The sequence below is a fragment of the Mirounga leonina genome, unplaced genomic scaffold, assembly GCF_011800145.1.
Source record: "Mirounga leonina isolate KUSES-001 unplaced genomic scaffold, KU_Mleo_1.0 Mir_127, whole genome shotgun sequence".
NCBI lineage: Eukaryota > Metazoa > Chordata > Mammalia > Carnivora > Phocidae > Mirounga > Mirounga leonina.
Genome location: NW_023270316.1, coordinates 79,567,907 through 79,591,909, shown reverse-complemented (window position 1 = coordinate 79,591,909; position 24,003 = coordinate 79,567,907). Strand labels below are relative to the sequence as shown.

Below are 24,003 nucleotides of genomic sequence, written 5' to 3'. Positions count from 1 at the left end.
ATGATCCCACTTATATGAGGTATCTAGAATAATTAAATTCATAGAGACAGAAAATAGAATAGTGGTTGCTGGGGGCAGGGGGAGCAGATGGAGAGCTGTTTAATGGGGCTGTTTCAGTTTTGTAAGATGAAAAGAGTTCTGGAGATGGATGGTGGTGATTGCTGCACAGCAATATGAATGTACTCAATGTCACTAAACTGTACACTTAAAAATAGTACATGACATGTTGTGTGTATTTTAGCACATTTGATAAAAAAGATAACGGGGCATGTCCACAGGTCCAGGAAGAGATCATTTGGGCTGGTGTGAAGGACTTCACTAAGGAAGCAAGGAAAGATGAGTTTGGAAGCATAGACTGGCATCAGATGCAAAAGGCCCTTGGATGACAAAGCAGCGAGGCAGGACTTTATCTCTCAGGCAACAGGAAATCCGGAAATCCTGGGAGGATCCTCCCCCACTCCCCACCCATGCATGTGGACCCCGAAGTGAAGAGATGGGATTAATTCATCTTCCCAGAAAGAGCCAGGACCAAGAGACTGGTCATTTACGAGAGAGAGACCTGCCAGGAATGAGTAAAAGGACTGCTATACAAAACCAGGTTACACAGAGACTGGCAGTCCCAGGTTGGTCTGAAGGTGACAAGTGAAGTTGTGCAATTTTCCCCAGCTGGAACAGGTGTGCAGAGAGAATGCATGGTGAGTCACTTCATTGCTGGGGATCACCATGCTGGGTGTGTCTGAAGGTCAGTGAGTCGAGAGGTTGTGGTCTTGGCGATGGGGTCTGGGTGGTGAGGTGTGAAGCTAGGAAGGGTGGTAGGCAGGGAGGACTGGGAGGATCTTGAAGAGAAGATCTAAGTGAATGGCAACGGTGGAAGCTGAGAGTACCAACTCTTGGACTTTCTTGGGCATCTGCCATGTGACAAAGTTGAACGTGATGGAGTGCTATTAGGAGAAGCTGAAATGGTATGGATTAGACCGTTCGATTCCCAGAGGATACTCTGTGTAAGTTATAACAAGGGAACAGAAAGGTTTGGAGTGTTCTTTTGGCTAATGCTTTACCTCCTGTGCTGAGAAGGGTTGCAGACCTCACACCTGGAGTATCTTGGTCAGAGGGCGAAGAATGCTCACCTCTCCAAGCCCCACAGACATGGGGCATGGTAACTAAATGTCAGCACTGTCAGTGATTAGCTGGAGGAGGGGACACACAACTGACTGAATGGTTTCTGTAGCACTTGGCCTCCTGGGTGAGTTGAGGAAGAAATAGTGGGGGCCCTACAATCCACTTGGCCCTTTAACATTGTTGACAGAAGGTGACACCTTGCCATCAGAGAGCTGAAAAGCCAGGAGGGTCATCTTCTCATTCCCCCTCCCCAACCCATGACAACCACCATTACATTTTCTGTCTCTGTAAATTTGCTATTCTAGGTGCCTCATGTGACTGTTCCTTTTTTTTTTTTTAAAGGATTTTATTTATTCATTTATTGAAGGGGGGATGGGGAGAAGGGCAGAGGAAGAGGGAGAGAATCTCAAGCAGACTCTGTGCTGAGTGTGGAGCCTGACGTGGGGCTCATCTCACAACCCTGAGATCATGAACTGAACTGAAACCAAGAGTCCGACGCTTAACCGGTTGACTGAGCCACCCAGGTGCTCCTCATGTGAGTGTTTATGACTTCTGAGTTAGAAAACAAAGAGCTCACTTAAAAGCTTTCTGTTTCTTTTTGTCTTTTAGAAATATAAGCTTTTTTTCTCAATGACTAACCTATTTTTTACTTTGAGGGTTGAAAGAGAGAAGTGTGTCTCTTTGTATCTCTTTGGCCAAGAATTCCCCCCAAACAAAGCAAGTTCTCGGCAGAGGGGAACCACTCAGAGGTATGGAAGGATGCTCCATGTCATGTGACCATGACCCAGAAAGGTGGATGGAGATCATTAGAGTAGATATCTACTCCGTGTGACATCAGGGTGTTGGCACATCATCCGATTACACCAGGATCTCCTAAAGTGGTGGTAGGGGTCAGATGGACAGGAAGACTCTGAGTCTGGTAGGGGTCAGATGGACAGGAAGACTCTGAGTCTTCACTTGAACGCGAAGTTGGGTAAATAAAGGCAATGGGAAAAATCAAGAGGGTTTTTCAGTGGCCATAAGGGGCATCAGAAGAGAGTGGCTGTGGACTCCAGCTAGGGAACGCTGACCCTGATTCTGGGCAAGGGTATAGGAAGTGAGCGGGTCTCTGAGGGAAATCCTGTGGTTGGCAGTTACTGGGCACACAGTTCTTCCTCACCCAGCATCCTTCCAGGCTCCATTCAAAGCATACCACTGTCAAGCATCCTGAGGCATCCCAGGGAGAGAGTACCACTCCTTCCTTTATTCTGTGGATATAGATTCAACAGACACTTGGCACTGAATGGAAGGGAAGAGTAGCCTTGTGCTTTCCTGAAGTTTTGCTTAATCCTATGTCTATGTTAGGGTTTGGTGAGGGGAACCCCGTGAGCACCCCTCCCAAGTTCAGAACCAAGTGAGAAATAAGACACAGGATAGGCAGATGGAAATAAAAATGCCAGCTTTTTTTTTTTTAAAGATTTTATTTATTTATTTGACAGAGAGAGACAGTGAGAGAGGGAACATAAGCAGGGGGAGTGGGGGAGGGAGAAGCAGGCTTCCAGCTGAGCAGGGAGCCCGATGTGGGACTCGATCCCAGGATCCTGGGATCATGACCTGAGCCGAAGGCAGACGCTGAACGACTGAGCCACCCAGGTGCCCCAAATGCCAGCTTTTTAAGGCAGGATAAGATGGCTTTTGATACTTCTTTCTTCTTTCCAAAATGGATAGAATTAGCTACCTGCTCATTGACTGCTGGACTCTTCTGCAGGGGCATAGCCCTCCGGGTCAGCTGACCCCCGGCACAGAGCGGGCGCAGAACGCACTCCTCGGCCTGCAGACAGACCAAACTGGAGTGGCCAGAGGGCACTGAGCTCCATCAGGCCCATTCCATCTTCCCGACTCCCCGGGGAGTTAAGTCTGTCCTCTTATGGAGAGGCATGGATGAGGGGCGGGAGAGGAGAGAGAGGGAGAGAGAGAAAGGGAGAGAAGACGTGCGATGCTGTTCTGTCAGGAGCACCCTCATGGAGACAGGAGTGCTGGGATGGAGTCCCACTTGGAGCATGTCTTACACTGTGTGATAATTGTCCTTCTGGCTTATTTTTTTCAGTTTCAGTGGAAGGCTTGCCAGCAGTGCAGGCTGCCTTATTCACCTCTGCACTCCAGCGTTTAAGAGGAGAATCAACAATGTTCATGCTTGGTAGGTGTCGTTTGAGTGAGTGGAATGGGAGGGAGACAGGAACACCTCTTCCCAGGACCGAGGGTTGCGAACTCCTGGATTTCATATTCTCCAATTGCTTGGGCTTGGGCTGACGCTCCTAAGGTGCCCTGCTGCATCCTGAGGCCACAGCAGTGGCATGGTTGACATGATTTGCTGATATCCCAGAGAATTCGCCCTGGCCTCCTTGTCGGGTCTATTGCTGACCAAGTTCTATGTGGCCTGGACCCTGGTTGTCTCGTTCGCCCCCTAGGCTCAGTGCCTGGTAGCTGGTCTACCTCAGCACGCATTGGCGAGGATTCGTGAATGCATGCCTGTCGTCCGCACAGGGCATAGCGCTTGTGGGCCTGGACACCATCACTGCAGCTTCCCCAGTCACTTCTACACGTAGTTAAAGGCACCAACCTGTTATTATTCCTTCCTCACTGAGGACTTTGCTGCTTCTTCGTTGGTTGTTGAAGATGAAGCCTTCCACCCTTTTAAAATACCCTTCCTAACCCAGGCTTGCCTATGATTGGGATTGACTCAGAAGTAAAAATGCTTGCTGAATCACCACCACTTCCTATAACACCCTAGCATTTTCATTAATTAAGGCCTCCCTTCCACATGTTGAATCATTCCAGCCTGAGATCTGGAATTAGGGTGCGTCCCAGGTGCAAGGAACCATTTAATGAGCACAACTCGGTCTGCACTTTATTGGGGCCCCAGAGCACAGGGCCCTTCCTGCCGTCCTCCTTCTGCCAGCGTGGCTGCCTCCTCCAGACAAGAGGAAGTGAGAGCGTATGGATTGGCATAAGATCAGTTTCCTTCTACTTGTCTTGACATAAATATTTCAGAATTCAAACACATGTACTCTTGACCCTGTAATGGCGGGGTTTTTTGCAAACCTTGTTTCCCTTCCAAACAAGCTTTAGTCAGTCACTGGTGCTACCCCACTTTAAAAACAGGGAATGTGCTTATGTTGAGTGTCAGTTGTTGAAATATTAGGGAAGCTTAAAATACAGTTACATAAAAGCTTCCTGGGCATAGATTCAAACTGAATTGTACTTTTGAAGGTTACAAAAGGCTAAGGTCTTTCCCACCCCAACGTGGCCCCCTGCTGGCTGCCTTACTTTGAGGCACAGTGTGCTCATCTGGAATGTGGGGGTCCCTCCTGTGTTAATAGCAGTGTAGAGGGAAAATGCGGGCAAGGGAAAGGAGCAGCTAGCTCTGTGGAGACCTACTGTGTGCTGGCTACTGCCAAGAGCTTTCTTGTATTGATTTTTTTTTTTTAAAGATTTCATTTGTTAATTTGACAGAGAGAGACACAGCGAGAGAGGGAACACAAGCAGGGGGAGTGGGAGAGGGAGAAGCAGACTCCCTGCCGAGCAGGGAGCCCGATGCGGGACTCGATCCGGGGACTCCACTGGGATCATGACCTGAGCCGAAGGCAGTCGCTCAACCAACTGAGCCACCCAGGCGCCCTATTACTAACATTTCTTTTTCTGGCAGCCTTTTGGTTTAATTCATAGCTAATTTTTTTTTTAAAGATTTTATTTATTTATTTGACAGAGAGAGGGGACAAGCAGGGGAATGGGAGAGGGAGAAGCAGACTCCCTGCCGAGCAGGGAGCCCGATGCGGGGCTCAATCCCGGGACTCCAGGATCATGACCTGAGCCGAAGGCAGTCGCTCAACCAACTGAGCCACCCAGGCGCCCCTGTATTGATATTTTTTAAAATTAATCTGAACACTTAAAAAGTCAATGCAAATGTTGGTGATTATTAGAAGTTGTATAACCACGGGAGGAGTCTGCTAATCTCTCTGAACTTAATTTCTTTACCTGTGAATCCAGAATAATACCACCAAACTCAAAGGGTGTGTAAGACTCGAATAAATTTATAGAAGTAAAGGTGTTAGGTGAAACTTATAAAGCAGCTTACATGTATTAGCTAGTATTACTGATGTTGATGGTAAACCTTTAAAAAGTTGCTTGCAAATGACTTGGACAGTCTTCCTGAAGGGGGGTATCTTTCCAATCTGGGTGGTGGTGTAGTCAATGACAGCGTGGCAGAAGAGCTATGTATCCTTTTATCCAACCCGGACTTTAAATACACCCTCTAATTAGATCATACTATCAATTTTAGAAGGGGCTCAGAGCCCAAACCAACACTGCTGGTGAGCCCCTGGGGCTGCCATCCCAAATTTTGGAGGTGGAGCTCTCATTCTCTGCAAATAGGCATGAGGGTTTTCCATGGTTTTTGTGTTTTGTTTTTAGATCGACACATGCTTTGAGATCTTTTAACTTAAGAATCCTAATGGTCATGAAAGAAACTAAGGTAGCTGTTCTTGTACTATTCGTTCTACAGTGAATCGTTGGTACCACATGAAGTCAGTTCAAGAAATTTTACATTCCTGCCTAGAGTGTACCAGAGTCTCTGCCCACTTGCTTATTTCTGACTTCTATTGCTCAGGCATGAAAGTTAGTCATGTTTGGGTCTTATTCTCTCTCTCACTCTCCAAATTAATCTGTTGGCAAGTCATGATTATTACTAATAGATTATTTAATATATATGTTTCTTTTTTATTTTTAAGATTTTATTTATTTGAGAGAGAGAGAGCACGAGCGAGAGGAGGGATAGAGGGAGAGGGAGAACCAGACTCCCCACTGAGCATGGAGCCCGGTGCGGGGCTCGATCCCAGGACCCCGGGACCATGACCTGAGCCGAAGGCAGACACTTAACTGACTGAGCCAGCCAGGGGCCGCTATTTAATATATATTTCTGTCTCTCTTTCACTAAATTAATTTGGCCACATATTACTATATGTGACTATTCTAGTAGCTTTCCAAACAATGTGCCTGTCTCCCTTCAAGCTTTCTTCTACAACCATCTTGGAGTCAGTTATCTTTCTGGAGCCCTGCTTGGATTGCCTGCTTCTCTAGCTCTGCAATACTCAGTGGCTTCCCACTGCCTGGAGCACAAACTCCATTCTCTTTACCTTTCTGCTTACGGGCTCCACAGCCCAGCCCCAGGCCCCTTCCCGCCCTCCTCCAGGACCCTCTACTACACACCCAAGCTTCTCCTTTCCCCTTTGCACCTTTGCTCACATCTTTCCTCTATGTGAAATGTGCTTCCCCCATTCCCATCTCATCCCACCTCGCAGGGAATGTGACCATTCCTTCTTCCTTTGCTCTCATCTTCCTCTGCAAGGTCTCAGAGCCCAGGACTGAGTTTTACAGGTCTTCAAAACTCCTGTAGAGCCTTGCTGTGACTGAGTTGATGAATCTAGAAGTATTTGGTGTTCTTTCAGTTAGTTCATTCTTGGAGTCAACTGAGTTTTCTCATGAGCCTTCTGGGCTTTCCTGTACTATTCTCTGCACACGCAGAGTGACTCATAAAATCAAATGTGCTGGACATCTGCCAATTCTAGTCTGTGTTCCTCCTTTTTGACAGAACCACATCTTAACTCTGCTCTGACTTTTTAAATTAACACTTGTTAAATGGAGCACGCCCTGACAGATGGTGAGCTGCATTTCAACCACAGACCACAAGAAAAATTGAGAGAGAAGCTTATTACCCACATGTCCTGAGGCATGTACACAGCACACCTCGAGGGGCCACACAAGGAAGTCAAGGCCGGGTACAGGCAGAGAGAGAGAGGCAGGACCTGGGGCACATGCCTTTATTAGAGTCCATGAGTAGAGTGTTTTGGGGATCCTGGGCTAAGGTTGGATTGGTCAGTTCAAACCAAAAAGAGCCAGGTTTTGGTAAGCTCCATGGGGGTCTTATGTAGGGCACACAAAATGGGGAGGCCCTGGGAGGTGGGGAGACTGTGGATCACAAGGCTGGGAAGGTCACGTCAGGAACTTACATTTACTTGTGACTCTGCGGCTGCCGTTGGGGGCTTGCGCTTGCATGAGGGGCTAGGGTCAGCTGAAGGCCCCCACAGGCCACTTGGCCAAGCAAAATAGACACTGAGGCAGCAGTACCCTGCAGGAGCTTAGCTAACCCTTGATAATCTCCCAGACCAATAAACAAAACATTCATTACAAAGCCGAAGGAGCCAAAAGGAAATCATTAAAAAAAAACAGACAACAACAACAGGTGTTCATTCCCTGTTTTTCATAAAGGCGTTGACTTTGCTACTTCCTAGACCATTGGAGTATGTTTTTGGAAACCCAAAGGTAGTAAAAGACTCTTTTTTTTTTTTTTTTTTGAGAGAGGGAGTTGGGGGAGGGGCAGAGGGAGGGGTAGAGAGAGAATCTTAAGCAGACTCCATGCCCAGTGCAGAGCCTGACTCCAGGCTTGATCTCACGACCCTGAAATCATGACCTGAGCTGAAATCAAGGCTTGGACACTTAACCGACTCTGCCACCCAGGCGCCCCTCAAAGATGGTAAAAGACTCTTAAGAATGAAAATCCTATGAAAAAAACTTCTATTTATGACTTTAAATTTGTTGTACCATTTATACAGCTGGGAGTTTGCTGGCTATTGGGAGCAAATTCTTCCAATCCCCCATATGCTCGTGGATATAAAGGATATGATTATTATTAAAACTTCTGCTTCTGTTTGGGATAGAAATGAAAACTAGACCAGATTACTATAATGAGTTCTAATTCATACCAGCTTCAGGAAATAAGTTGCCAGGGGAATTAACAACAGAGGAACTTAGAGAAATGTGAGCCTTTAAGAGCTGGCCATGGGATGTTCCCCTCACCCCCCACCATTTTTATCACTATTCCTGACAATAATTTTTATTCATAATATTTCACCTGGTATGGGCTACAGAGAGTACTATACATATTTTTGAGACTGGGAAAGGTCACTTCTAGCATGCCACTTGAATTTGAGGCAAAGTAATTTTCTGGTACTTCTTTCCTAAAGGGCTTGATCAAACTTGAACAAGACTGTTTTTTCATAGGGCAGGGAAAGACTCAGCTGTGTGTTCAGACTTGTCCTATTAATGTTTATGGTTAATATATATGGGCTTAGGAATTTATTCTGGTGCATTATAGCACTAATAAAATAGAATAAAGACAATAACAGTGGTTGATGTGTGTCTGAGTTCAAAATATTTCTAAATACACTGTGATCACAATCGGTGTCTTTCAATGGATACCATCCATTGTCTCTTGTGTTGAGAAAAGAGATCTTTCTTTTTTCACTTTAAAAAGTTATGGCAAGATATAGGTAGCATAAAATTTACCATATTAACCATTTTTAAGTGTACCTTTTTAAGCACATTCACATTATCATGCAACCATCACCACTATCCATCTCCAGAACTTTTCATCATCCCAAACTGAACCTATTAAATAATTACTTCCCATTCCCCTCTGCCCCCAGCGCCTGGAAACCACCATACTACTGTTTGTCTCTATGGATATGACTGTTCTAGGTGTCTCATAAAAGTGGAATCATACAGAATTTGCTTTTTTTGTGGCTTACTTCACTGAATTTAACGTCCTCAAGTTTCATCCACGTTGTAGCATGTGTCAGAATTTCCTTCCTTTTTAGGTCAAATAATACCTCATTGTATGTATGTGGCATCTTCTTTTTATTCTTCCATCTGCTAATGGACACTTGGGTTGCTCCCACCTATTGACTATTGTGAGTAATACTCCTATGAACATAGGTGTTCAAATATCTATTCAGATTGAGATCTCTTTCTTTTGGAAAAGGCAGGGCAAGTGGGAGAAAGTCATGCTTTCTTGAGTTACTGTGACTCAAAATTGCCCTAAACCCATTTTTTTCAGGTTTTGAAAAGTAGATATCATGATGAATAAGGAACCTGAAAAATTAGAGTGGATACTTCCTTACAACATAAGGAAGTAAAACCAAATAACCCTGAATCTTTGAAGATTTGCTGCATTAATATTAGATGATGAATTAAAAAAATTTTTTTTAGATAAGAGATTCACCTATTCACATAGATGAGTGTTGAGTAAGAAATAATTTCACCATGGCATTTATGGTCCTAGATGGTAAGATTTCAAAATCCACGTGACAGAATACTTAGAGAAACCTGAGGGAAAACCTAAATAAGAAACTTGTGAAAAGCCACTGACTATAACCATGAGATTATAGAAGTCTGCTAAAATTGCTTATTATACTATTTGGGAGAGGAAATAGTATATGTTTATGTGTGAATTTTTTATGGTTGCCCTAACAAAACAACAGTGGCTGGATATCTACAAATTGGAACTAAAAACTCAGAGCAATGGAAGCAATGAGGTTTTTATGAAGGGGTAAATGTGGCTGTTTAGGTGTAGGGGATTTTTAAGAAAACTGAAGTTGGGCGGGCGCCCCCGGCCGCCCCCACCCCGCCATCACTGAGGGAAGCCACGCCCTGTAGTTGCCCTGGTTGACAGCAGATGGCAGCAGAGAGAAGCTTTCCACATCTCGGGGGGGTTCTAGTCTGGACTAAGAGCTTCTGAGAAACTTCGAGTGGTAGAAAAAGTCTTTGATAAGTTATTTAGCTTCTCAAAGAAATGGAAACAGCCAAACTAACCACTAGTCTCAGGTCTTTTCCTGGCAAAAGTCTTCCATCTTTCATGATTTAACTTTTTGTTTCTGTGGGTCCCCAAAAGAAACTTTTTCACACCCTGAACTCTTTCTGTGGTGCTTTGGTGTGCCTGTCACATCCAGCTGGTTCCATACTGTACTGTTTTGTAAAGTAAACAGCTCATACACATCTGCCTTCTACACTGTGACCCTTTAAAATCATCTTTGCATTTGCCAGGGGCTTAGAACAATGCTCTGCACATAGGAGAAGCTAATAGATGCGTTTTTAAAATGGATAATGAAATGGTAAATATTCTTAAGTATTTTTGTAAGATCCTTCACAAAATTTGTCATAATATCCTTACTATTAGGATGAAAACTTGTGAATTAGATGCAGCTAAGTACATTTATCCTTAAAACTCCAAACTCAAGTCATGCCGATAAGATGAACTGACATTGAGCTGGAAGGAAATCTTGGGTGGTTGTTCCATATTCAACATTTTTATTGGCTTAAATGACTATAGAGAAAGCAGGCTAATTAAACTGACAGATGACATAAAGTTGGAAGGAATTGCCAATGAACTGAATACAGGGCTCAGAAAGATCTGGATGGACTAGAGGGATGAGCCAAAATCAGCAAGATGAAATTTTGACAGGGAAAATGTAGAGGCTTGCATGTAGGTTGGAATGTCACATATACTACAAAGTTTGGTAGGAGGTGAGGGTGGGACAGTGGGAAGGAAAGGGGAAGGGGAGTAGTCTGAAAACTTGGAACCAGCGCGATTGTTCATGAACAAGGTAATGGTTCAACAATTTATGGCCCAGTCGTTCTATGGAATATTGTATTTCTGTTAAAAAGAACAAGTTAGTTCTACACATACTGACCCGGAAAGATTTCCAAGGCATAGTACTAGATGAGAAGCTATCACAGAAAAAAAATATGTAGGAAATGCAAAGTGGTTATGTATGTTGGTGTGTATATGTATATAAGTATCTGCAATGGCATAGAGAAAAGTCTGGAAGGATATACATGGAGAGGTTAATACTTCTAAGCAGGGTTGTGAAATGAGACGTTCACGTTTGACTTTATATACTTCTGTATTTAATTTTCAATGCAAATATGTTTATATATTAATTCTGTAATTACATCAATCACCTTGGTGGTTTTGTAACTGAAGGTGAAGAAAGGTGATGAATGTTCAAAAAGCTCACTTGAGTCAGTGTGTCTAGAAGAGTCACCCCAGCGCTGCGCCATGCTGGAGTGCTGCATCTCCCTTCTGGAGGACCCTGACGTACTGAAGAGTATGCCCCCTGCCCTGAGGGGGGGTCTGCAAACTCCTGGCTCTGGAGTGCTAGCGCCTGACTGCCTGAGGTTAGAAATTGTGTTTTATTTATTTAAGAGAGAGAAAGTGAGAGACAGAGCATGAGCGGAGGGGAGAGGCAGAGGGAGAGAGAGAAGCAGACTCCCACTGAACAGGGAGCCCGATGCGGGGCTCGATCCCAGGACACTGGGATCATGATCTGAGCCGAAGGCAGACGCTTAACTGACTGAGCCACCCAGGCGCCTCTGTTTTATTCTTTTTTATTTACTGGTACCTAGTAGGTTGGTACACAGTAGTTACTTAATATTGAATGAACGAATGAGTGACAGCTGGGAAATGTGGAGCTGTGGAGCTGGAAAATAAAGTTGGGGTTGAAGTTGGATCTGTTCTCAGTTATTTAAGGTTATTAAGTGGAAAATAGACTTACTTTGGGTCCACCAGAGGGCAGAACAGATGTTATAAACAGGCAGATTTCAGCACAACAATAGGGAATTCTTCTGATGGCCTCCAGCCCCACGCGGTCTGTACTACCCGCCCCTTCTTTGGCCTCATCTCTTCCCATTCTCTCCCTGACTCTGGTGTCCGGGACTTTCTCTCTCCCTGGACGACTCTTCCCTGAGATATCCGTTTGGCTTGCTTCTCCATTTACTGTAGGCTCTTAGCAGAGAAGCCTTCCCTGACCACCCTATACTAAACAGCAATTCTCATTGCCCCTGGCCCTTCCTATTTCCGTTATGCACTTTTGTTTTTCGCCGTTGCACTTATCTGCAGCATATATAATCGACAGGGATTTGTTTGTAGTCTGCCTCCTTCAACATGAAGTCAGAGATTTTGTTTTGCTGGCAGTCTCTGTGCCCAGTAGTTCCTGGCACTCAGTTGCTACTCGGTAAATATTGGCTGAGTAAATAAATAAGTCAAGATGCACAGGAATGGAATGGAGTGTCTCAAGAAGTCAGGACTGCTCCTTAACCCTATCAACACTGGGAAGATGGGGAGTCCCTATGGTGTTGGCTACTAGCTTCCGGAATTAAGGGCACTGGGGGAATTCTAGAAGTCCAACCCACCACACTCCTTTGTGTGATAGGACTGTCTGCTATTGGCCTTTGAGTATGATATGTTATCTCCCTGAGGGGCGACTTCCCTGTCCGTTCAATAGGAAGAGTACTATCTGAAGGCCTATTCTTGCCAGGGCAGCTGTGAGGATTAAATGAGATCATATGCATAAAACACTTGGTCACAGAGACTCTAACTAGATGAATGGAAACTTTTAAGGCCCTGTGGACTTTTCTTTCACTAGAGCAACATAGCTGTTATCACTCTTCTTGTGCTGGGACATTCGCACCCAGCCCCTCCTCTCCCATCCTATGTGGCTAGTCTCTCTTCCCTCTGTATTGTGCTTACTTCAGGCTTTGCGTAAATGTGCGTTTTTTCCAGCTTCCAGTTTATCAAGCTTTGCTGGAGTCATTTCTATCTAAAATACCACCGATCATCTTTCCAGCTTGGGATCTATCTAATGGAAAAGGGATGGCAGTATTTTACTTAGCATTTTACGACATAGAAAGCTTTTACGTGAATTACTGTATTTGGTTGCCAGTAAACTTGGGAAGTATTCAGTCAGCCCATTCTAGGATGAAAACACTGAGGTCCAGAGAAATAAGTGCGCTTCTGCCTACCCACCCTAAACCCGTCGCAGCATGTTGCCTATTGCTCTCCAGTCGACCACTGAGGTCAGTGATAGCAGTGATGGGCAGCTCAGGCCAGACCACACGGGAGAACACTACCTTTGTCCTCCTGAGTTGGCCCTGATTCACTCATACCAGTTGCAATCCACCTTTTGACGGTTGTATATTCACGGAAGAGTTGAGATCACGAGTGCCCGTTTACTAATAAACCTAGTACCAGGTGGAATTAGCAGCTGGGCTGCACCCACTGCTTCATAAGCTCGCGAGGTCACATACAGTGATGCTCTGTCAATGCTGAGGCCCTCCTGGAGGCTGGCCTGTGTGAGGCCAGAGAGGCCGTGGCCCTGATGCAGCCAACCGGACACAAGGTCCTTTGGCAGAATCGTTAAAAACCAACCAACCAACCAACCAACCAACCAACCAACCAACCAACCAACCAGCAAAGCTTTTTCTTACCTAGCACAAAGGATAAACTTGAGGTATATATTGAGGTTTAAATTCACGTTCGGAGTTCAAGCTCCAATTTTCAGGCATGTGGCCAGACGGCTCTATAAGTTCTTAAAAGTGATCAGCAATAATCTGTAATTACTTTGACCCAGTCTTTTAAAATCTTGAGAGTAATAATCTTCATAGCTTTTAAGACTGAACACATCTACTTAAAAAGTCATGTGTTGTTTTAACAGGCTGCATGCAGAGCACAGTGGAAAATGGCCAGGGACTATTTCTTATCCCTTTTCTATTACTTGGATGAAAGTTGGCTGTTTTTTGTCTGCTTTTTTTTTTTTAAGAGTTATTTATTTTTGAGAGAGAGAAAGAGAGAGAGTGGAGGGGAGGGGCAGAAGGGAGGGGCAGAGGGAAAGGGAGAGAGAGAATCTCAAGCAGACCCGCCCCGAGCACAGAGCCTGACGCGGGGCTCCATCCCACGACCCTGAGACCATTACCTGAGCTGAAATCAAGAGTCGGGTGCCCAACTGACTGAGCCACCTAAGCACCCCTGGTTTTTTTTGTCCTCTTAAATCCATTTTAAAAGTGTATGGTGTATGAGGCGCCTGGGTGGCTCAGTTGGTTAAGCGACTGCCTTCAGCTCAGGTCATGATCCCAGGGTCCTGGGATCGAGTCCCACATCAGGCTCCCCGCTCTGCGGGGAGTCTGCTTCTCCCTCTCCCACTCCCCCTGCTTGTGTTCCCTCTCTCACTGTGTCTCTGTCAAATTAACAAATGAAATCTTTAAAAAAATAAGTGTATGGTGTATGGTTCTCAGTAAAAATATTCATAAGTATTAATATGTGTAAAATGCTTTGAGGTCCTTGGGCTGAAGGCTCATTCTACTGAAAGGACGGAAGCATTGTTGGCCGACCGGGGGAGACCACGTGAGGGCCAGGCCGGCCTTCCGGTGGCAGATACTCACACACACAGGGACAGGCTCACCTGTCGGTCTTATTTCCCATAGAAGTGGGCACTAAGGAAGAAAAAGCAGTTTCACAAGACCAGCTTTGATTACATACAAATATACAGAAAGAAAATCTCCTAGAAAAGACACCTTACAGAATTTTTCTAATGGCTCGGCCAAACTTCACCATGAATCACATTTTTAAGTGTCAGCTTCCATAATTCTTCTAGGAGCCAAAGTGGTTACATGAACCCAACTTGGCATTCTCCAGGTTACAAATCCAGTCCACACATCATACTTCACGTGTGTTTGTCAAAAACCAGTTCGAGGTGAGCATGTGGTTGGGCAAAAATAATCTCTCCTTCTCCCTCCCCTGCCAAGCTTTCTAGTAACAGAGACTTTTCTGTAAGTGGGCAGAAGAATCCCAGAATAGTGGACAGATACTCTGGTAACTTACCCATTTGGGGTTATGAAATAGAAAATATTAACATACAAAACAGGCTATAGATGAAATTAAAATTTGCTCTTCTATTAAAAACTGTAATAGATTTTAAATAGCTATTTTATGAATTAATTATATTTTAATATTTTAAATGACATTTGAGACATTACAAAATTATTTTAGTTACAAGCATGTAATTAAAGCTATTATTTATTATTACAAAATGTTTTTACAATGCTATTCTTGGCAACAGGAAAATGTTTACCCTCATTAAGTATGCTGAGTACCATTTTTTGGAAAACATGTCGAGCACAATGATGATATCAGGGTTCAATTTGTCCTACAGAACTGCTAAATATTTATCTAAACTCTAGTTTCTATTTAAAAACAAAGGTCTACCAATTCTATTTTCACTTAAGAAAACTGGATGCTGAAGAGGGAAGCAAACAAACTTTTGAAGTAGATGAAACTTTTTAATCATCAGAATTTAGAGTCTAGTCTTTCCATCTGTTCTTTAAAAATGGTAACTACCGCTCCCCTCATTTTGTTCTGCACCATTAAATTGTACTGTGGCAATAAAATATTCCCAAGCAATCTCTTTCAATCAGTGTTCCTACCATTTACCACAGTAATGGAAAAGGCAAACACTGTAAAGGAAAGAGGCTGTCTTGAGCCAGCCTGTAGTTGGTAGTGGTTGGTGGTCCATCCGGTCCATATTTCTCATGCAAAATTACACCTAAATTTTGGAAATGAGGCCCTTTGCTATTATAAGCCATCACTAAGTTCTTCTAGGTGGTTTCATGTGTGAGAGGCTGGAATGCTTTCATGTGCTACATACCACAATTAATACAGCAAACAGCTTCTCAGGCACTGCAAATTATTCAAAACCGAAGGCCGTATTTTAAATTCAGTGATAGTATCTAATTGCACACATATAATAATCTGAGCCTTTGAAATAGGAGGAACATCTAATGGTTTCAGAACATCTTGCAGATCAAAAGAACATATCCCATTTTAAAGTTTTCACTTAAAAAAAAGCGTGACAGAGTTTGAAGCATTAGATAACCCTGCCCATTGTTAGAGACTAAAACTTCCCAAGCGAATAAAAGAATCAAGAATCTCTATTTCCACCTTTAGTTCAGGGACTATGGCAAAGGGAGCCCTAAGGGGATCAACCCAAACTTCTCAGCGTCCTCTTTAGAACTCGGCATTTCTCTCCTTTCCTCAAAGAAAGAGAAACAAACGCTGATGTCCTTTATTTAAAAATTGAGAGTACCTACACCCATAACCCCTACCAGCACGGGGTTTTACTGGAACTAATTGTAGTAAAAATCAGTATAGGCATAGAATTATGCCTTTGTTTTCAAGCTTTAGGAGAGTAACGCTCTGTCGGAGGCATCTGGAGTTTCACTGAGATCTAGAGCAGTTTCAGATGGTTGCGTTTAAGATAAGAACCTTGATCTTGGGAAATGCTGGTGACCATGCCTTGACAGCAAAGCACCTGTGCCTCATCCTTTGCACCCTATCTTTTATCCACTAGCTGGGTAATGTGTTAAACTGGTTTTTTTGACTTTCCGGAACAATATCTAATTAGCAAATAACACAATTCAGTGACATTTAGCAGTATGCAAATTCCAGACACTACAATCATGAAAACCGTGAAGACAGTCTTTTCCGTGGGCCTGGAAACAAAGCAGTCCACTGTATTGGGACAAGGCCACGCATTGCATTTCACCAAACGCTGCATGGAGAACCCGTCATACATGATATAGAAGACGTACATGAAGACCGCTTCAAAGATGACCCGGAAGAAGATGCTGCTGGTGTAGGTCCACCACAGTGACCCTTCGATGCGGATCTTCTGGCTTTTGATCTCTTCGATGTCTTTAAATTCACTCTTTATCTCTCCCTTAATGAACTTCCTTTTCTTCTCGTGTCTCTGGTAGGCAACATGCATGGCCACCAAGAGAGCTGGTGTGGACACAAAGATCAGCTGAAGAGCCCAGAGTCGGATGTGAGAGATAGGGAAATAGTGATCGTAGCACACATTTTTGCACCCGGGCTGCAGGGTGTTGCAGATAAAATCGGCTTGCTCATCTCCCCACACTTCCTTTGCAGCTACCACAAGGATCATAATGCGAAAAATGAAGAGGACCGTGAGCCAGATTTTCCCAATACTGGTGGAGTGTTTATTGACACCCCCCAGAATAGTCTGTAGCGTGCTCCAATCCATCTTTTCCTCTTGGCGGTCTGGAAAAGACAAAGCGAACACAATACAGGAGTGACTAGTCAGCACAGAACTGGGGAAGTTTCTCTGGGTCCCAGGTAAGTCAGCATTCTTAAATCTCTTCTGGAGCAAACACCAGCTCTTACACAACCTCACCAAAAAAGGTGAAAACAAAACCAGCCTAGTTTGCCGTAGGATTAGATGTATAGTTCCCAAACCACCTGGAACATGTCTGTATGCGTTCTCTAATAAAGAGCAGCTTATTCACCGGAATAATTCACCCAGTGTTTAGCACATAATAAAGGTTTGGGGGTGGGGGAGGAGCACCACAAGCAAAAGCAGTCACTAACTTAAAGGCATTCATTAGTGCTGACCCAACTCTGCACTCTCTGCAGACTCTGCTTGAGTTACTCAGCACTGGATCAGCACTCAGCTGTTGCATCTGCCTGTTAGCCTCAAGTTTTGGATGATGCCAGTGGGACTGATACTAGCTGAGGCCAGCCTTGCCTTAAAGGCCAATGGGACATCTCCCTGCAGAGCCCCTTTCTTTCTTTCTTTCTTTTTCTTTCTTTCTTTCTTTCTTTTTTTTTTTTTAAAAGATTTTATTTATTTATTTGAGAGAGAGAGAATGAGAGACAGAGAGCATGAGAGGGAGGAGGGTCAGAGGGAGAAGCAGACTCCCTGCTGAGCAGGGAGCCCGATGCGGGACTCGATCCCGGGACTCCAGGATCATGACCTGAGCCGAAGGCAGTCGCTTAACCAACTGAGCCACCCATGCGCCCTCTTTTCTTTCTTTCTCTCTCTTTCTTTCTTTCTTTCTTTCTTTCTTTCTTTCTTTCTTTCTTTCTTTCTTTCTTTCTTTCTTTCTTTCTTCCTTTCTTCCTTTCTTCCTTCCTTCCTTCCTTCCTTCCTTTCTTTCTTTCTTCCTTCCTTCCTTCCTTCTTCCTTCTTCCTTCCTTTCTTTCTTTTTCTTTTTCTTTCTTTCTTTCTTTTTTTTTAAGATTTTATTTACTTATCTGACAGAGAGAGAGTGCACACAAACAGGGGGAGCGGCAGGCAGAGGGAGAAGGAGGCTCCCCGCTGAGCAGGGAGCCCGATGCGGGGCTCGATCCCAGGACCTTGGATCATGACCTGAGCCGAAGGCAGATACTTAACCCACTGAGCCACCCAGGTGCCCTTGAGCCACTTTCCTTAAAAATATTTCAGTTCACATTCATGGACTTGGAATGTAGGAGTAAAATGACTGGTACCAATGGTAAAGTTTATATTTAAGGCACTCCCAAGTTAAAATTTCACAAAAGCCTTCATTTCCTTTTTCTACATAAAAAGGTGCAGGTTAGAATCAGTCTTTCCATGCAGCAAAGCCACTCTGCATGGATTTTGGCATACTTTTTGTATATGGATTAGTGGTCCTCACTGCCATGCTGGGACTGATTGCTCGGTTAGTACTGAGGGATATCTGTTTGGTAATTGTACTGGTACATTTTTATTTAGGGCTCTGGTTTTAATTTAGAAGCCTTTTAAAGAGGCACACTAAGAAAAATGACAGAAAATTTAACTCAGTGATTCCCCCCCATCACTGGTCCTACAGGGTGAGTCACTGCATTGAAGTTTAGAACCAAAGCGTGCTGGGGTATTGTACTACTCACTGAAAAGGGATTTGGAGAAGCCTGTGGATCAATCTTTCATGAGACAGTGGCCTTCTCTTCATCCCAGGATATGAGGTGTCTTCATTTATTCATAGTTATACCCCGTCTGTCTCAATCAACCTCTTTTGTAAACAGGATTTCACCTCTCTAGGATTCTGGTGAGTGATCTGTTTTCCACCCCTTCTAAGCTGATAGTGAATCCTCCTTCTTATGTTAAATTCTCTCCTCATTTTGAGCAAGTTGGGTCCTGTTTCCTGATAGACTTCTTAAGCAGGCTTGGAACAAACACCTTTCATCACTGCGCCTCATCTTGGGCACTATTGTGGGGCACCAAGGTCTGGCTGAAGCCATCCAATGCCACCTTGGCCAGAGGAGCCAGGAGAGACGTGGAGAAGAGTCCCAGACAGAAAAACTAGGTAAGATTGAAATGTGCTTGGGAAACAGTTAGCCCTACTCAGCTTGACAAAGAGACACATCATCTGGAAGAAACCAGGGTTTAGTCCCGGTTTAGCCCTGACTCTTTCAGACACAGACTGTCTAGGAGGTTCCTAGGTGAGGCAAAAGTCATCTTTTAACCAAACAATTTTATGAAATTAGACAGTCCAGTTCCTCGTCGGCACTTACCAACTGGAAAGCAGAACACTCACTGAAATAAACTGTCCATGGTTTAATTCAATACATCTGGCTACAAATCGAGGGGTGGGGCTTATGCCTTTGCCTCTTCCAGGGTACCAAGGATCTCACGCTCTACCATCAACCAGTCCAATCATCAACAGTTGAGACAAATTCAGTTCAAAGTACACCCTATATTGTTGTTGTTTTTTAAAGCTTTTGGTTGAGTTGCCACCAAAATGTTTTAAAGGATCTTTAAAACATCCTTCTAGGAAGAGGAGCAAATTAAAATTTGCTCCCCAGATGAGACAGGGGTAATAGCTCAAGATGGACTAACCAAGCAAGCTGGCATTGTTCTCAATATTCAAATCATCCAGGGAGCTACTCTCCTGCCTTTCTTGACCTGGCAGATGGGTCATGGGCAAGCTCCTATCTGGCCCACACCACCCTGTAATTGTTTGGAGCTCCGCCAGCAGTGAGTTGAGGAGCTGCTTCTGTTCTTTAGGGAAGGCACTGGGTGAATCACCAGGTTGCCGAAAAGGCAAAAGGAATTCTTTACCCCTTAACTTCTTCTCAATCCTTACTTTTTGGACGGCTGACCTCTCCACAGAGCGCCCCCACCCCCTCAGAGGCGTCTGTAATTGCGCCTCACTGAGCGCACTAGTTTTGAAAGAGACTCAAAGGGCTAATGGGGACATGGCTGTCACCAAACATCTCAAGACAGGGTCATACCAAGTAAATGGTCACGGTCAGACGGGTCAGGCTGTCAGAAAACTGAAAGACACACACCATTTAGGCTTATTTCCCCCCTCCACTGAGGGAACCTTGAAGGGCTAAAGCAACCGTCCTAAAGAACCCGCTTCTCAGCTGCACACTACCTTATTTGTAAACAAATGTCCTAAAGCTTTCCATCCGGCTGGAAAAGCCCACCTGGAGATAAACGTTCTTGACTGTTAAGGAAAAAGAGAAGCAACCAAAGTCTCAGCTCAGATTTAGGCTGCGGTTTGGGCTCTGGGCTCCCAGGCGGCAGGGAGTTCTAGTTAATCTCTGCCGGACCTCGACCTGAGTGATTTTCTTTGCAAAGGCAGTGCGAGGAGGTAAAGGTCAGTTTCCTCCTGTGAAGGCTTCCTGCTACCAAACGAAATGGATTTTTCTTCAGGAACTAAGCCTTCAGCCCATTAAAAACTTCTAGGGGCTGCAGTTAAAGCAAGCCGGCGGCTGTGCGAGGATTTCCCGGGAGGAATATTATCGACGATCAATCACGCCGAGGTCGAACCGTCTCCGGCGGGCTGGCTTCCCCTCCCCCGCCCTGCGCGCCGAGCCCGATCACTGCCTCTGGGCTTCGGTTACCACGTCCCCTTCCCCGGCGCGCCGCTGCAAATCCGGCCGGAACAGCCCGATTCGGATTTCAGGACTTGGCCGAAGGAACTCACTCCCTTTTCCAGAAGTTCGCTCTCGCTCCTTGCCCTCCGCCCCAGGTCCGCTGTCGCCTCTGCCCGGGACAAGGACGGCGCAGTGGACTCAGTGCACGCCGGGTCCAGCTGGGGGGACCCGGGTGCCCCGGCCGCGGTCAGGTCCCCGAGGCCTAGCCGTCCCGGGGTCCCTCCCGGCGCGGGGTCCCCCAGCCCAGGCGGTCCCGGGGCGCTGAGGGTCGGGCGCCGGCGGCGCGGCCTCACCTGGGCGGGAGGGAGCGCTCGGCGGGGTCGCGGGTGGCGGCTGTGCGCTCCCCGGGGTCTGGGCGGGTGCCGGCCGGGGCCGCCTCGGCGCTCGCTGTGGGCTGCGGCGCCGCCGACTGGCTGCGAGTCCGGGAGAGCGGAGCGCGCCGGGCGCGTCGGATCCTCAACACCTGCCTGCCCCTGCGACGCCTTTTAACCGCACCCCACACTCCGCCTCTTCCCTGAAGCTATTTGGAAGGTTACCGAGGGGGCGGCTCCTCGCTGCCCGGCCGCCCCCAATGCTGCGGGCGGGGCGGGCAGGGCCTCCCCGGTAGCCAGAGCTTCCCCGGGACCCGGATCCCTCGATCGCCCCCCGAGGTACCGGAGATCCTGGGCCCCGTGGTGCCCCCAAGCCCTGGATTCCCCTGGGTCCCCAAGCGCCCCGGGCCCCCCTCGCCACCCCAGCCCCTCCGCTCCGGGTCAGAGCCAGGGGAGGTTGAGCCTTGTGACCTGAGGAGGATGCAAAGCCCCAGGCCTTGTGTCTCCCCGCGTTTTGGGGATGGGTGGGGTTAAAGGATAGTTGTTGCTGTTATTATTATTTCTATTTGGACTAGTTCAACAGTACTATTGTATTTGAAGCTCTGCTTCAATATATATATATATATTTTTTAATTATTAGAAAAACAGACGTTCCCAACGATTTGAAGATTTAAGTTCAGGCCGTGGAGGTTCCAGTTCCTTGCGAGGCTCTCCGCTGCAGCGCGGTGGCACAGGGTCTGTTCCCTCCTTGGAATTTGGGTTCAGAGTGGGCGAGCAGGTGGGGCCACTAGGGTTGGCCAAGTTCCTGCTTCTTTCTTCCCCCAAAGGCCAACGCCAACTTGACTACCCTTTCTTTTCTTTTCTTTTCTTTTCTTTTCTTTTTTTTTTTTTAAGATTTTATCTATTTATTTGAGAGAGAGAGAATGAGAGAGAGAGAACACATGAGACGGGATAGGGTCAGAGGACGGAGCAGACTCCCTGCCGAGCAGGGAGCCCGATGCGGGACTCGATGCGGGACTCGATGCGGGACTCGATGCGGGACTCGATGCGGGACTCGATCCAGGGACTCGATCCAGGGACTCCAGGATCATGACCTGAGCCGAAGGCAGTCGCTTAACCAACTGAGCCACCCTGGCGCCCCTTGACTTCCCTTTCTGATGGACCACTTTCAACAAAATGCCAAGGGTTAGGGTTGGAGGTGGTGGGGGAGACAAGTTTTGTTCTTGCCAAGGATGGCACAGGGCTTCTCCGAGGGCCCTGGATGTGGATGCCCAGCCATCTGCACCTCGGCAGAGGGTACTCTACCTGGGCTCTGCCCACTTCCTCCTCCCTTCACAAGGCAGTTACTCAAATGTGGGGTGGGGGAGACTCTGATTATTCAGAAAGAAAGAAAGAGTATGAATGAAGTCTATGGGCCCCCCTTCCCCTGCACACACACACACACCATGAAAGGGGAGCATGGATAGGCTTTTTGGAGAAGATCCTGGGCTGCTCAGTTCTTCTGGAAGCTTGATCTCGGATTATGAGATCTCATTGTCCACATTTGTTTGGGTATTTTGATGTCTCGAGATGCAGTGGATGGAGAATTAAAACTGCTAGAGCAGGCCAGGCAACGTTGGGGAAGGAGCATCAAGTCTCAGTGGCTGTTACCTGCTCAGGTAACTTGGTTCATGATTCCTGCAAAGACCAGCCAGTGTGGAAGTGCAGGCATGCTCACTCGCTCTCATGCTCACCTTTCCTTAGGTCAGTTTTATGTGAAGCAAAGATGATGATTCACCCTGGCAGAGCAGATCTAGCCTCAGAAATGGATTCCCGTGATTGCCAGCATTAGCGTGAAAGCATTGACTTTTCCTCGTAAAACTGGCGCGCCATTGCCATGGGCCAATTTAGGCCATTCTTGTATGGGCGAACGTGAATTTTTTCCTGCGGTTACTACTCCACCTTCCCGCTCTAAGTCTTAGTATATGAGGGAGTGTCGTTCATGAAGAGACAAAGCCCCAAGAGCTGCCAAAAGCCTTTACATGGCCCATCTGAGAGACGTGCTGAATCAGCTTTTTAGAAATTACAAAGCAAAGCCGGGTGGAGTAGAGGAACCTCCTGGGTCTGAGCACACATCAGAGTTGAGGTGGGAGGTGTCTCAGGATGGATGGTGGGGTGCTGGCCGGTAGCCCCCTCCTTTCAGTCCCCCCCCCTCCTCCCGCTCGGGGCAGCAGGGGCAGCGCTGTTTAGAACTCTGTCTGAGGTGGAATGAAGGAAGGCTCTAGAACCATTGTAGGAAGCTTGCTGGTAAAGATGGTTTGGAGATTGAAAGTTGACTCACTTTCCCCCATTGAAAAATTTCATCTTAGGTTTTAGTGTCTGTCTCCTGATTAATAGGTTGCTGTTCAACTTCCTTATCCATGTTTTCCCAGACTTACTCTCCTGATTTTCATAATTAGTGTGTGGCTAATTGTATATGACAGCTCCTCCTATTTGGGGACTAGCGAGACTTCCTTCAGCTCTTAAGTCTTAACCTTGTTCTGTTTTGTGTGATTTGTGTTGTTTTCTGTGTGTTGGTGTTTTCTTCCTTACCAGGCTTGGTAAGGAAGAAAATCTTAAATATATGTTTTTGTGCCCTCCAGAGTAGAGAAGGAAGAGAAGAAGAGGTTAAGATAGAAAAGGGTCTTAAATTTGGATATTTGAAGTTATTTCCACATGAGCTTAGACATATATACAATCAGCAGATCATAGCACAAATTAATACTTTTGTAAATCCCGTAATCATTTTGTGAATAACATAATCATATTGCTGACTTTTTTCTTCTTGGCTAAAAGCATCATTTTGTTAAAGGTAAACATTGAAAATAAGCCTTAATTTTGTCGCCCTGTTTTCACATGTCTTCATCTTTGAACATACCAGCTCCTAGAGAAAGTTCTGCCCTCTTCCCAGGACCACAGAACATGCTAGGTGCTCAGGTTGAACCTACTGCTTGATGGGCCTGCATTTGTCTTATTAATTTGTAGGCACTGAGCAATACAGGGAATATTTTTTGACTTGGCTTTGTGGAAAAAACTCTGGCGTCTCCTGAATTGGTCTTGAATGAAGCAATTCCCGGGAAAAAATGGTCTTGAATGAGGCAATTCCCAGGAAAAAATCAGCCTTGAATGAAGCAATTCCCAGGAAAAATTAGTCTTGAAGGAAGCAATTCC

The 24,003-nt window shown here is 45.8% G+C and overlaps 1 protein-coding gene across 1 annotated transcript; it reads right to left on the bottom strand.

The window, feature by feature from the left end:
* Positions 1-14,826: 14,826 nt before the first annotated feature.
* GJB2 (gap junction protein beta 2) lies at positions 14,827-21,231 on the bottom strand. Its single transcript, XM_035003745.1, has 2 exons — positions 20,797-21,231; positions 14,827-16,882 (listed from the first exon to the last, which is right to left on the bottom strand). Exon 2 carries the CDS (start codon positions 16,863-16,865, stop codon positions 16,185-16,187), a length of 681 nt encoding a protein of 226 aa, XP_034859636.1. The 5' UTR covers positions 16,866-16,882; positions 20,797-21,231; the 3' UTR covers positions 14,827-16,184.
* Between the last annotated feature and the right edge of the window lie 2,772 nt (positions 21,232-24,003).

Excerpts from the sequence above, each read along its gene's own strand:
- GJB2 (XM_035003745.1), bottom strand. The coding sequence starts at position 16,865 with ATGGATTGGAGCACGCTACAGACTATTCTGGGGGGTGTCAATAAACAC.